The following is a 12181-nucleotide window of genomic DNA, read 5'->3' as shown; positions in this document are numbered from 1 at the left end:
TCTCCCCTCAACCTCCTTCGTTCCAGTGAGAACAAACCGAGTTTATTCAATCGCTCCTCATAGCTAATGCCCTCCATACCAGGCAACATTCTGGTAAATCTCTTCTGCACCCTCTCTAAAGCCTCCACATCCTTCTGGTAGTGTGGCGACCAGAATTGAACACTATATTCCAAGTGTGGCCTAACTAAGGTTCTATACAGCTGCAACATGACTTGCCAATTCTTATACTCAATGCCCCGGCCAATGAAGGCAAGCATGCCGTATGCCTTCTTGACTACCTTCTCCACCTGTGTTTCCCCTTTCAATGACCTGTGGACCTGTACTCCTAGATCTCTTTGACTTTCAATACTCTTGAGGGTTCTACCATTCACTGTATATTCCCTACCTGCATTAGACCTTCCAAAATGCATTACCTCACATTTGTCCGGATTAAACTCCATCTGCCATCTCTCCGCCCAAGTCTCCAAACAATCTAAATCCTGCTGTATCCTCCGACAGTCCTCATCGCTATCCGCAATTCCACCAACCTTTGTGTCGTCTGCAAACTTACTAAGCAGACCAGGTACATTTTCCTCCAAATCATTTATATATACTACAAAGAGCAAAGGTCCCAGCACTGATCCCTGTGGAACACCACTGGTCACAGCCCTCCAATTAGAAAAGCATCCCTCCATTGCTACTCTCTGCCTTCTATGGCCTAGCCAGTTCTGTATCCACCTTGCCAGCTCACCCCTGATCCCGTGTGACTTCACCTTTTGTACTAGTCTACCATGAGGGACCTTGTCAAAGGCCTTACTGAAGTCCATATAGACAACATCTACTGCCCTACCTGCAGCAATCATCTTAGTGACCTCCTCGAAAAACTCTATCAAGTTAGTGAGACACGACCTCCCCTTCACAAAACCGTGCTGCCTCTCACTAATACGTCCATTTGCTTCCAAATGGGAGTAGATCCTGTCTCGAAGAATTCTCTCCAGTAATTTCCCTACCACTGAAGTAAGGCTCACCGGCCTGTAGTTCCCGGGATTATCCTTGCTACCCTTCTTAAACAGAGGAACAACATTGGCTATTCTCCAGTCCTCCGTGACATCCCCTGAAGACAGCGAGGATCCAAAGATTTCTGTCAAGGCCTCAGCAATTTCCTCTCCAGCCTCCTTCAGTATTCTGGGGTAGATCCCATCAGGCCCTGGGGACTTATCTACCTTAATATTTTTTAAGACACCCAACACCTCGTCTTTTTGGATCACAATGTGACCTAGGCTATCTACACCCCCTTCTCCAGACTCAACATCTACCAATTCCTTCTCTTTGGTGAATACTGATGCAAAGTATTCATTTAGTACCTCGCCCATTTCCTCTGGCTCCACACATAGATTCCCTTGCCTATCCTTCAGTGGGCCAACCCTTTCCCTGGCTACCCTCTTGCTTTTTATGTACGTGTAAAAAGCCTTGGGATTTTCCTTAACCCTATTTGCCAATGACTTTTCATGACCCCTTCTAGCCCTCCTGACTCCTTGCTTAAGTTCCTTCCTACTTTCCTTATATTCCACGCAGGCTTCGTCTGTTCCCAGCCTTTTAGCCCTGACAAATGCCTCCTTTTTCTTTTTGACGAGGCCTACAATATCACTCGTCATCCAAGGTTCCCGAAAATTGCCGTATTTATCTTTCTTCCTCACAGGAACATGCCGGTCCTGTATTCCTTTCAACTGCCACTTGAAAGCCTCCCACATGTCAGATGTTGATTTGCCCTCAAACATCCGCCCCCAATCTATGTTCTTCAGTTCCCGCCTAATATTGTTATAATTAGCCTTCCCCCAATTTAGCACATTCATCCTCGGACCACTCTTATCCTTGTCCACCAGTACTTTAAAACTTACTGAATTGTGGTCACTGTTACCGAAATGCTCCCCTACTGAAACATCTACCACCTGGCCGGGCTCATTCCCCAATACCAGGTCCAGTACCGCCCCTTCCCTAGTTGGACTGTCTACATATTGTTTTAAGAAGCCCTCCTGGATGCTCCTTACAAAATCCGCCCCGTCTAAGCCCCTGGCACTAAGTGAGTCCCAGTCAATATTGGGGAAGTTGAAGTCTCCCATCACCACAACCCTATTGTTTTTACTCTTCCTGTTCTTGAAATCTTTCAATCTTGCTCAAAGCTCTTCGCTAAGTTTCACTGATTGCATACAATTTCCCAGCTGAAAGGGTGGTGAGTCTGCCTGGTCCCATCAATTGTTTCTTTTCTTCAGCTAGCCCCGAAGAGGGATGCGATATTTAACCCACAATAACTCTGAATCTCTTTTTAACTCTTCTTTATTCCCTACTTCTACTTGCCATATCCAATCCAGCATGATTGCAATTAGGCTTATGCCATTCCTTCCATAGATACCCAAGGTATTCCCCCCCCCCCCCCCCTGATGATGTGAGCGCAAGAACCCCTCCATCAACTAGGTTGATGGAGCCACCAGGAATGTCGGAAAGATCCGTTTCCCAAAGTTGCGGACTTGCATGTGTTAAATGTAGAATCATCTTGGTTAAAGTAGCATGAATTCCATTTCTGGGAGTGTTGATTTTTAAATGATATAGTGATCGTGTTGTACTGAAAAGTGTAATGTTTTTTCTCTCTCTTTTTAGGCCAGCATGACTGCGTAACTATTATCAATAATTTCTTTTCTCGTGAAAAGTTGGACTGCTACACAAAGCCACAAGGCCTTGACAAAGAACCCAAGCTTCCAGTCAAATTAGCAGGGCCCTTGCACAAAATCATCATAACAACAAACTTGCACCCAGTTGCGGTTAGCTATCTTTGCTCATGAGCTGTTTTAAAAAATTAAACCATTCTGTGGGTTTTATATTAGTATTTATTTTCCTGTTCTTGAAATCTTTCAATCTTGCTCAAAGCTCTTCACTAAGTTTCACTGATTGCATACAATTTCCCAGCTGGAAGGGTGGTGAGTCTGCCTGGTCCCATCACTTGTTTCTTTTCTTCAGCTAGCCCCGAAGAGGGATGCGATATTTAACCCACAATAACTCTGAATCTCTTTTTAACTCTTCTTTATTCCCTACTTCTACTTGCCATATCCAATCCAGCATGATTGCAATTAGGCTTATGCCATTAAGGAATTATAGGGCAATTTTGGGCATATCTCATGGCATAGTAGAAGCTCACTGGCTTGTCCTACTTTTAGAGGTTTTTATTGGCCATTCTTAAATTTCAGTTGCATAATTTTTTTAAAAATTCTAGTATGGAAGGCTGTAATCAAAAATTAAATTAAATTTAAGTGCATCATATTTGTTGCACTAGATGCCATGTAAAATATGGATCTGTGCCAGTTGTCAGTGACAAATTCCTTTGTTTTAATAGGCCTGGGTGTAAGTAAATCCTCACTTGCGTCCTGGAGTGGGTGCTGACATTCTAAGATGGTGCAGCTTTATAATCTAGCAAATAGACAGATTTTGTAAGGTCTCAATTGTTCAATTTCTTTGAATGCTGTATGTAGAAGCATGAAGGTATTACCCGTTAAGGGGAAACCATAGGAGGTATCCTGCTGCAGAGTGGAGGTTGTTATTTCAATATGAACTACTGGAACAAGATTGTGATCTGATTGCGAGTAGAGTTTGCTGGAGGTTACAGGGTAGTGGTGGGGGATGACGACATTATTTTCATTTAAAAGGAAATAAGGGATATCGCAGAATGGAAGCTTGTTTTCTTAAGTTTACTCAGTGCCCTGGTATTTTCATCTCTCCAAGTTGTGGGTACCACTGTACAGAGTTTGGGAGCTTGCCGCACCCCAGCAAGTGGGAGTGAACAAGAGCAAAGTTGTGTTTTCTTTCCCTGTCTTTTTTAGATTTTGTGCCATCTTTAATGCGGGCAACTGCCTGATCACTCAGTGGCATCACGAGCACTACAACTGCATATGGGGGAGTGTGCCCTCTGCCGTTGTAATATATCTTGCACCATTTTCTGGCGGCTAAGTTCTGTATATTGTTTATCTGATTTATCTTGCTCCTCTATACCTTTCCATCTTTCAATTAATGTGATTTGTAGCCACTGCTTGAACAATGCAGTTCATCAGCATGGCATATTGCCACCTAATTGAAGTGATCAGGAAAATAATAAAGATTTCTGGTACATCTACAGTGGAAAATACTTGGTAAAAGTGTAACTCTCAATCCTGCAATACATCTTCATTTTACCCACATTTCTCATTTCTGGTTCACATATGGCCCGCTGTCCTGCCGATAGAGATTGTCTTGTTGCCATGAAATGGAATAAAATTCCTGAAAGAAAACTTTAAACATTACTGGAAAACAAACTCAAGTTTTAGATGTTTTATGAGATTTGTTTTGAAGTTTAACTTCAGTGTTTCATGCATCTCCAAAACCATAATCTATTTCTGAGGGCTCAAATTTATTTGCACCTATGGATAAAAGTCCATATAGTTCACGCTAAAGTAACACGTATTCAAATTTGCATCTTACAATTAATAAAAGTAAAATAAACAAGCAGACAACCGCAATGCAGTAAAATACTGCGGATGTTGGAATCTGAAACAAAAACAGAGAATGATGGAAAAACGCGGGTTTGGCAGCATCTGTCGGGAGAGAAAACACAGTTATCGTTTTGAGTATGTTTGACACTTCAGAACTAAACAGAGGGGAAATGTCTGGGATATACTGTAGCTGCGAGAGATTGCAACAAGATGTAGCAAGCTTGGGGGCGGTACGGTGTTGCAGTGGTTAGCACTGCTGTCTCACGACGCAGAGGACCCGGGTTCGATCCCAGTCCCGGGTCACTGTCCGTGTGGAGTTTGCACATTCTCTCTGTGTCTGCTGTGGATCTCGCCCCCACAAACCAAAGATGTGCAGGGTCGGTGGATTGGTCGCGCTAAATTGGGGGGGGGGGGGAAAGATATAGCAAACTTAAGAACGAGAGACAGATGGGGTGGGGGAAGGGAGGATTTTTGCATTAAGACAATAAATGTATGGGTGTTTTAAAGATTTAAGATGGAAGAGAAAGGTCACAGTCTAAAGTTGCTGAACTATTGAATACAGTATTTATTTTGCACCAGTACTTAAAATAATTTTCTGAAACTTGAATTTCCACATTCTTGGACTTTTTGGTTGAAGTTCCCTGATTTCTGTATTTGAATGCATTATCAGTGACACAATAATTTTTGTTGATTGATGTTATACTGAAGTGTGTGATTTCAAATCCCTATTAATTTGTGTTTGCACAGAACATCACTTCAAATTATTTCATTTCCAAAATGATAACCTAGACTTCGGTTTATTGAAGATTCAAGAGTTTCTTGTACACCATAGAAACAAGTTAATTGTTATCTGTATTTCTCTGTAGATTGTGCTCATGGTGAAGGAAAATCCTTTACTGGCAGATGTTGAGGCACTGGGTAAGTGCTATAGAGTGCTGGACCTTATAATTGAAAAGTGTATGAAACAAAGGGAGATCAATGAAGTGCTGGCCATGAAGATGCACTACCTCAGCTACATTTTCCAGAAGTGTACCAGTTTCTTAAAGGAACAAGAAAATAAACTTGACGGGCTTATAAAAAGGTAGACAACTACTTGGGCATGACCTAAAATAAAGAGGAAGCCTTTTCCAATATTCTAGTTGTTAATAGTGGTGTATATATATTGAGTTTATTAAAATTGTAGTACGTCCTTCTTTGCGGAGACTTTTAATCATCAGAGATTCCTGCATTGTCTATTTTCAATTATCAAATACCTGGTTCCTATGATAACACTTGTTTGATTATAGTGCCTTTGTTCCTTCTGTGTCATGAAATTGAAATGATATCAAATTGTGTTGCAATGTGAAAACAAGTAATTTATACAACATACAGAAATGTAGACTGTTCTGGTATTTGAAACTGTGTGGTGCAACATAGAAAGATAAATAGATTGATGGCTCTGAAGGAGGCCATTCTGCGCATCATGTAGTCAAGGATGCAAGGATGTAGTTCCACTTGCAGAATGATTTGATGCTATGAACTGCGTGCTATTATAGAATTTACAGTACAGAAGGAAACCATTCGGCCCATCAAATCTGCACTGGCTCTTGGAAAGAGCACCCTACTTAAACCCACGCCTCCACCCTATCTCGGTAACCCAGTAACCCCACCTAACATTTGGACACTATGGGGCAATTAACATGGCCAATCCACCTAACCTGAACATCTTTGGACTGTGGGAGGAAACCTGAGCACTCGGAGGAAACCCATGCAGACCCAGAGGGTAAATGCAAACTCCACACAGCCAGTCACCCAAGGCCGGAATTGAATCCGGGACCCTGGAGCTGTGAGACTGCAGTGCTAAGCACCGTGCCATCCTAAACCTGCCTGGATTATGAGAATGCCAGTTATACATGATTTTAGATCTTCCACTAAAATAATTTTGCCTGCTACAAGCTCTTCATGAAATTTATATAATTGTTAAAAGTACAGTCTGTTATAGCAAATGTGTGTTCAGCAATTAACATAATTGTAGTTGCATTGCCAGTTTTATGCAGACTGAATTAAGATTTCTTGCTTGTTATTTTATATAGTTTGTTAAAAGGACGTGATACAGATGGTTTCCCATATTATCAAGAGAAATTTATGAGAGAATGTATTCGCAAGTTTCCATGGTGTGAAGCCACACTTCTACAGCAGCTTGTCAGAACCATTGCCCCTGTTGAAATAGTAAGTTACTTTGGTATTGTTTAGTCATTTCAAAAAAATATATTGCAATGCAATATTTTGTATGAACTTTGTACAATCTCTCAATTTTTCTTAACTCATTCGCATCATGTGTTGGAAGTATTCTTCATGTGTGTGAGCCATTAAACTGAATGTTGATAGATTGTTCAATGGGTGGGGCTAGAAAAGATTTGAGACTGCTATATGTCTACATCTTTACATTTCCGACAGGGCTCATGGGATTGCAGTTAGCAACATAATGATCACCTGGTCAAGACAAGCAAACCGAGCTCAAACTAGCAATCAAACTCTCAAACATCTTATTTTCTAATAGTTTTGTTTCACGTAGCATCCTGTTTTGCTTTTGTTTTTATTTATTGACATATTATTTGTCCTCTGGTTTTATACGCAATGAACTAACTTTATACTTTAGTTATAAACTTGAAAGGATCTTCTCTCATATGGCTAGATTATGCAGTCAGCAGCAAAACAAAGTGCTCGCACCTGATCTCAAATAAAGCTGCCTACAAAGATCCAATAATCTCTGTTGCACGCATTTGCTTTTGTGTCAGTTTAAATTTGGCAACAAGTCAAAGTGATTGCCAAGTGTCCAGAAGCAGTGATATCATTAAGCATCCAATTACATTGAAGTATTCCCACAGACAGCAAACCACAAAGTAAAAAACACTGAATCCCTTCACTTGCAATTTTTTACAGATGGTGAAATAAAGGATTGGGACATAAACATTGGATTACAAAGTCAAACTTTTTAAATGTGCAGACTCTAAAAGCTGCTGTCAGTTTCAGTGGTGGAATGACAAAATGCTGACAGTTTTTCCTTCATGACTACAAACTCAAAGCTGATGGAGCTGCTCTTAACTGCAAAAAATAACTGCGTAAACTTCATTTGAGTTTGATTTTTACAGTCATTTACTTTCATTTTTCCTTTAACCCACCCCACCAAAAATTGTAGATAAATGGTTGATATTTAAAAACAATTTCAAGTGAATACTTTTCAAAAACTGATCACTGGTCAATTAATTTTGTAATATTTGCAGTAATACCATTTACAATGTAATAAACTGAATTATCATCAATATCACTTTAATTCTGATTAATTAAAGCTCTTAAGAACAGTACCCATCATAAGTCTAAATTTCAAGATCAAGAACTGGTATGTACCAATAAAGATATCAAAATTAAGAATACCCTGTTGGAGAAAAGGTTGGTAGAATGATAAAAACTGTAAATGCTCAGCAAGTCTGGTAGAGAGAAAGAGTTGAGGTGACCTGAATATGGGAGTAAAACATTTCTAGAATATATTCATTATTTCCATCAAGTTACTCATTATTGAAATTTGCTTCTTCTCTTTCCTTTCACCCTCTCCTCTCCAAACCCTGCACATCCAACCAAACCCTGCACATCCAACCAGGGCAATGATCCCACAGCTTTATCTGTACTGACCCAGACCCTAACTGGCCAGGTTGGCTTCGTGGATGCTGAATTTTGTACTGCTTGTGGTGAAAAGGGAGCAGATAAAAGATGCTCAATCTGCAAAATGGTAAGAACATTTGGATCCGATAATAAAGAAATATTTGGTACAAGAGACGTGAAAAGAAGTATTAATCATTCTGTGCTAGTTTAAATTGTTGGTGAAATTATAGGTGAATTACCACAAATTCTCCTCTTCTGGTCAAATCATTGCAAGTGTAAAAATATATGTAATCATCTTGCTAACCCTAGCTGTCTTTTAATGAGAACATATTCTCTGTCAATAATACTTCAGGTAATATATTGTGACCAAAATTGTCAGAAGATGCACTGGTTCACTCACAAAAAGGTGTGTAGAAAACTGAAAGAGTCAAGAGGGAAACAAGAAACCAAAGAAAAATCGAAGCAGGAAGGTTAGTTTTAAGCGAGATTATATTCAGCTATTTTCCATGAAAAATACTGTGTTTCCTCTGTCTTGATTTTTAAAAAAAATGTTTATTTCACTTTCTTGAGATGCCGCTGCAGCTATGAGGCCAGCTGAGAGGCACACAAGTACAGAATAAATATCTCTTTCCAAACTTCTTTTCCTGTGACAAAGTATGTGGATCTCAATGTGTGCTAACCCAACCTTAACTGTGATACAAAATGTTAACGAAAACGTACACTGTCTGTCGATGGTGGTTTTAAATTCGATCACGTCATTCCTTAATGAGGAGTATATTAATCTTAACAGAATAACAGCAAACTCAATACTTGCATCTATTTTTCAAAAACTTAGTCGCAGTCAATCCAACACTTTACTAATTTTGCAAAATACTTGCTGGATTTAATTTTGAAGATCATCTCAAATGTAACTGGATTAATAAGTAATTTTTTATATGGCTCAAACAGAAGGGAAAACAAGCATTTCTGAAGCCAATGTAGATGAAGCTGAAATTGTTCCAGAACCTACAGAGTCCTCCAGCTCTCTCCGCCCAACCACTGAAGGTGGCCCAGATTCCAGGGATATTGGTACAGGCGTGACAGCAGAAGCCAAAACTTTGCAGGAAGACCTCACCACAGAAGGAGATTCCAGTCCTCCTGCACCCACGTACACAGCTGAAGAATAAAGTCTGTATAATGCAGCCTTGGCTTTCGTCCAATTTTTGTAGTGTATGAAGCATAATCCAGCCTACATTCAGCAACCAGGTCATTGCCCCACCACATGACGGTAGCAGGGGACTACATTCTGTTTATTACGCAGTAGAGGAATTACTTGCTTTGATTATGCATCCTAGCCTGCACCAAAGCCACCTGCTGCCAAAATGGAGCAAGCAAAGCAACACTCTTATCTAAAGAGGTCAGTAGGATTTGCTGTCACCCACACTTGGTTCATTAACTGGAACAGTTGGACCATTTACTGCTTAGCGACATCGAAATGGTTGTATCTCAAAATCTGTTCAGACTAATCTCGCTAGATTTGCTGAAACATTTCAAAATTTACCACATTATTTTCCCAAATAATGTATGATTTACTTTATAACGCTTATGCAGATGAGATGAAAGGGAACTTCACAGGAAAAATCTTAAGGTTCCCAGGATTGTCCGTCCTAGGAAAAATGTTAGTTAAGCAGTTTTGCTCTATTGTTGATGATGTTTTCATTTCACAGGTTATTTTTCAAGAAAATGCATTTTCATTTCTAGTGCATTTTGAAGATCATAAATTTTGAAACTGCTATGTTCAAATGGGTCCAAACCTATGTTAACAGTAAATTTGTGTTCATTTTTTTTTTGGCTTTTTCTCTACTCCCTCTGCACTCCCTCCCCTACTCTTCACCAACCCAGCCCAAAAGTAAAATTACCTGCTTAACTGATACATTAGCTACAGTTGCATAAATACAATAAACATACATTTACTAACCAACGCAACTGGTACCTTAATCCAAAGACTGCAACGAGAAATATTGTGCTCCCGTAAGAATTAAATCACAAATTTAATATGACCCAATAAAACATGTTTCTTTACAAGAGGAAATATACTGGATATTGCCAAATCAACAAAACGTTTTAAATGACTATTGTAGTCTGAATTATACATGGTATTGTGGGATACTACCAAAATTTGTAAAATGTTGTGCAATAGTAATATTTTTTCCTTTTTGTGTTTGCTGCATCCTTGTGTATTCACCAATGTGCCTACTCCACTAACAATAACTTGTTCTTTGTGTCATATTCTATGGTCATGATTTAATTACTTAATGCTAATTGTTATTAATTATCAGACCCTAACATTCATGGAAGCATTTTCTGTTGAAGTGGAGCCTGTTTCAGTCTTTCTTGGGACAATAAATTTAAAATTCTAAATGCACAAAATTAAAATCGATAAAATTTAACTTCTAATTTTCGTTCACTGCGAATTTGTGTTGCTACGCGTGCAGTGGACATTTATTAGCTGTACAACACATTACAGATGTGGCATATTATTCAGATCTGCCAGGGGCCATGAGGCAGGGGATATTTGCTCAATTTTCATTTTCTACTGCCGGATGATGTATGACTCCAAACCAGAAAAGGAATTCCCTTTTTAGATGAGAACCTTTCCCACTTGATGTGACTATCTCCTGAAAGTTCTATACAGTCTGATTTTTATCTACGTCCTTTTTTAATCTTGGACAGTCTTGTCATGGTTCACAGTTTCAGTTTATTATTTACTAGTAGGTAATATTTACTGAAAGCAGAGTAACATTCACACACTGGGTAAATAAAAAGTTGATGAAATGCAGAAATTATTTTTACCATCTAATTTTGTTTTCGTACTATGTTTGGTATTTTCAACATAATCCTTGCTCTAGTAGTTACAAAATAAAATTACCATTTCATGCTGCTTTGTGTGTTTGGATATACTGTGGTCTTATTTAAAATGGAAACTATATCTGATACATCAACACCACACTAGTGCTTCTTGTTAGAAAGACAAATAGAATGTATTTGTGATTCAGCCTCCCAGACGTGTACGAGTGGTGTAGCTTTGTGTTTTTTGTGTTCCACATTACAATGTCTCACAAATACTCCTGGTTTATTGTAACATCTGTAACACTTGATTTTGATCTAAAACAAGTTTGATGCTACTGTCGGACTGGCAGTTGAAACATTTGATTTTTTTGCGTGGGAGATTGTTTAAAAAAAATAAGAAATGTAGTGGTGTTGGAATTTTTGGTGGAACTGCAATTATACAATTAGACTGTCAGTCTTGGATTTCAAACTTTGTGGCCTTGTTATGGTTCACGATTCTCATTTAAGAATTGGTTTATTGATTTGTTTCAGGTAAACATACCGTGCACTATTACTGACATTTCATGTGCAGCAATAATCGAAAATTGAAGTAATTTGAGAACCAATTGATTTGTTTCCCTTCTTTATAATAAAACTTGATCTAAACCATGTTTACTGCATTTGGTTTGTGTCGCGTCCGTGGGATTGTTCAAAATATTTTACTTGCATTGGTTAAGATCATCATCCAATTCCAAAAAATAAATCATAATTTCAGAACAGCACACGTGTCCATTCGGCACATCAGACCTGGCTGTGTTGGCTCTTTGAAAGAGATACTTTGATGGTCATCCCATTTATCCCAACAACCCTGCAAATCTTTCCTCTTCAATTATTTATCCAGTTCGCTTTTGAAAGTTATTATTGAATCTGTTCTATCAACCTTCCAGGCAGTATATTTCACTTCATAGCAACTCTGATTTAAAATAAATCCCCTTTTCATACCTCTGGTTCATTCACCAATTTCAATTTTATCTTTCTCTTCAAGGTGTTGATCCTACAGCTCCTGAATTTTAATCGCCTCAATTAATTCTCCCATTTAGATTTGCTGTTCTAAGAACAACAGTCTGCTAGAAATTTTGAATTTTAATTTATTCACAGGCTTAAGACATCCCAAAGTGCTTTACAGCCAATGAAGTACTTGCAACAGTGACAGCACTACATAAATATAGGTGTAACCCAAT

At 38.9% G+C, this 12181-nt stretch overlaps 1 protein-coding gene across 1 annotated transcript in view; it reads left to right on the top strand.

Moving 5' to 3' along the window:
• Positions 1–11611, top strand: part of ankmy2a (ankyrin repeat and MYND domain containing 2a) — a 78562-nt gene extending 66951 nt beyond the window's left edge. The window contains exons 5-10 of the mRNA XM_072509170.1: positions 2635–2795; positions 5360–5574; positions 6566–6701; positions 8131–8259; positions 8485–8602; positions 9081–11611. Coding sequence (XP_072365271.1) covers positions 2635–2795; positions 5360–5574; positions 6566–6701; positions 8131–8259; positions 8485–8602; positions 9081–9298 — 977 coding nt within the window. The 3' untranslated portion in view covers positions 9299–11611. The remainder of the gene's footprint in view (positions 1–2634; positions 2796–5359; positions 5575–6565; positions 6702–8130; positions 8260–8484; positions 8603–9080) is intronic.
• Positions 11612–12181: the final 570 nt, after the last annotated feature.

This window comes from Scyliorhinus torazame, chromosome 6 (genome assembly GCF_047496885.1).
Source record: "Scyliorhinus torazame isolate Kashiwa2021f chromosome 6, sScyTor2.1, whole genome shotgun sequence".
In the NCBI taxonomy this organism is placed as follows: domain Eukaryota; kingdom Metazoa; phylum Chordata; class Chondrichthyes; order Carcharhiniformes; family Scyliorhinidae; genus Scyliorhinus; species Scyliorhinus torazame.
This window is presented reverse-complemented; position numbering and strand designations above follow the sequence as displayed.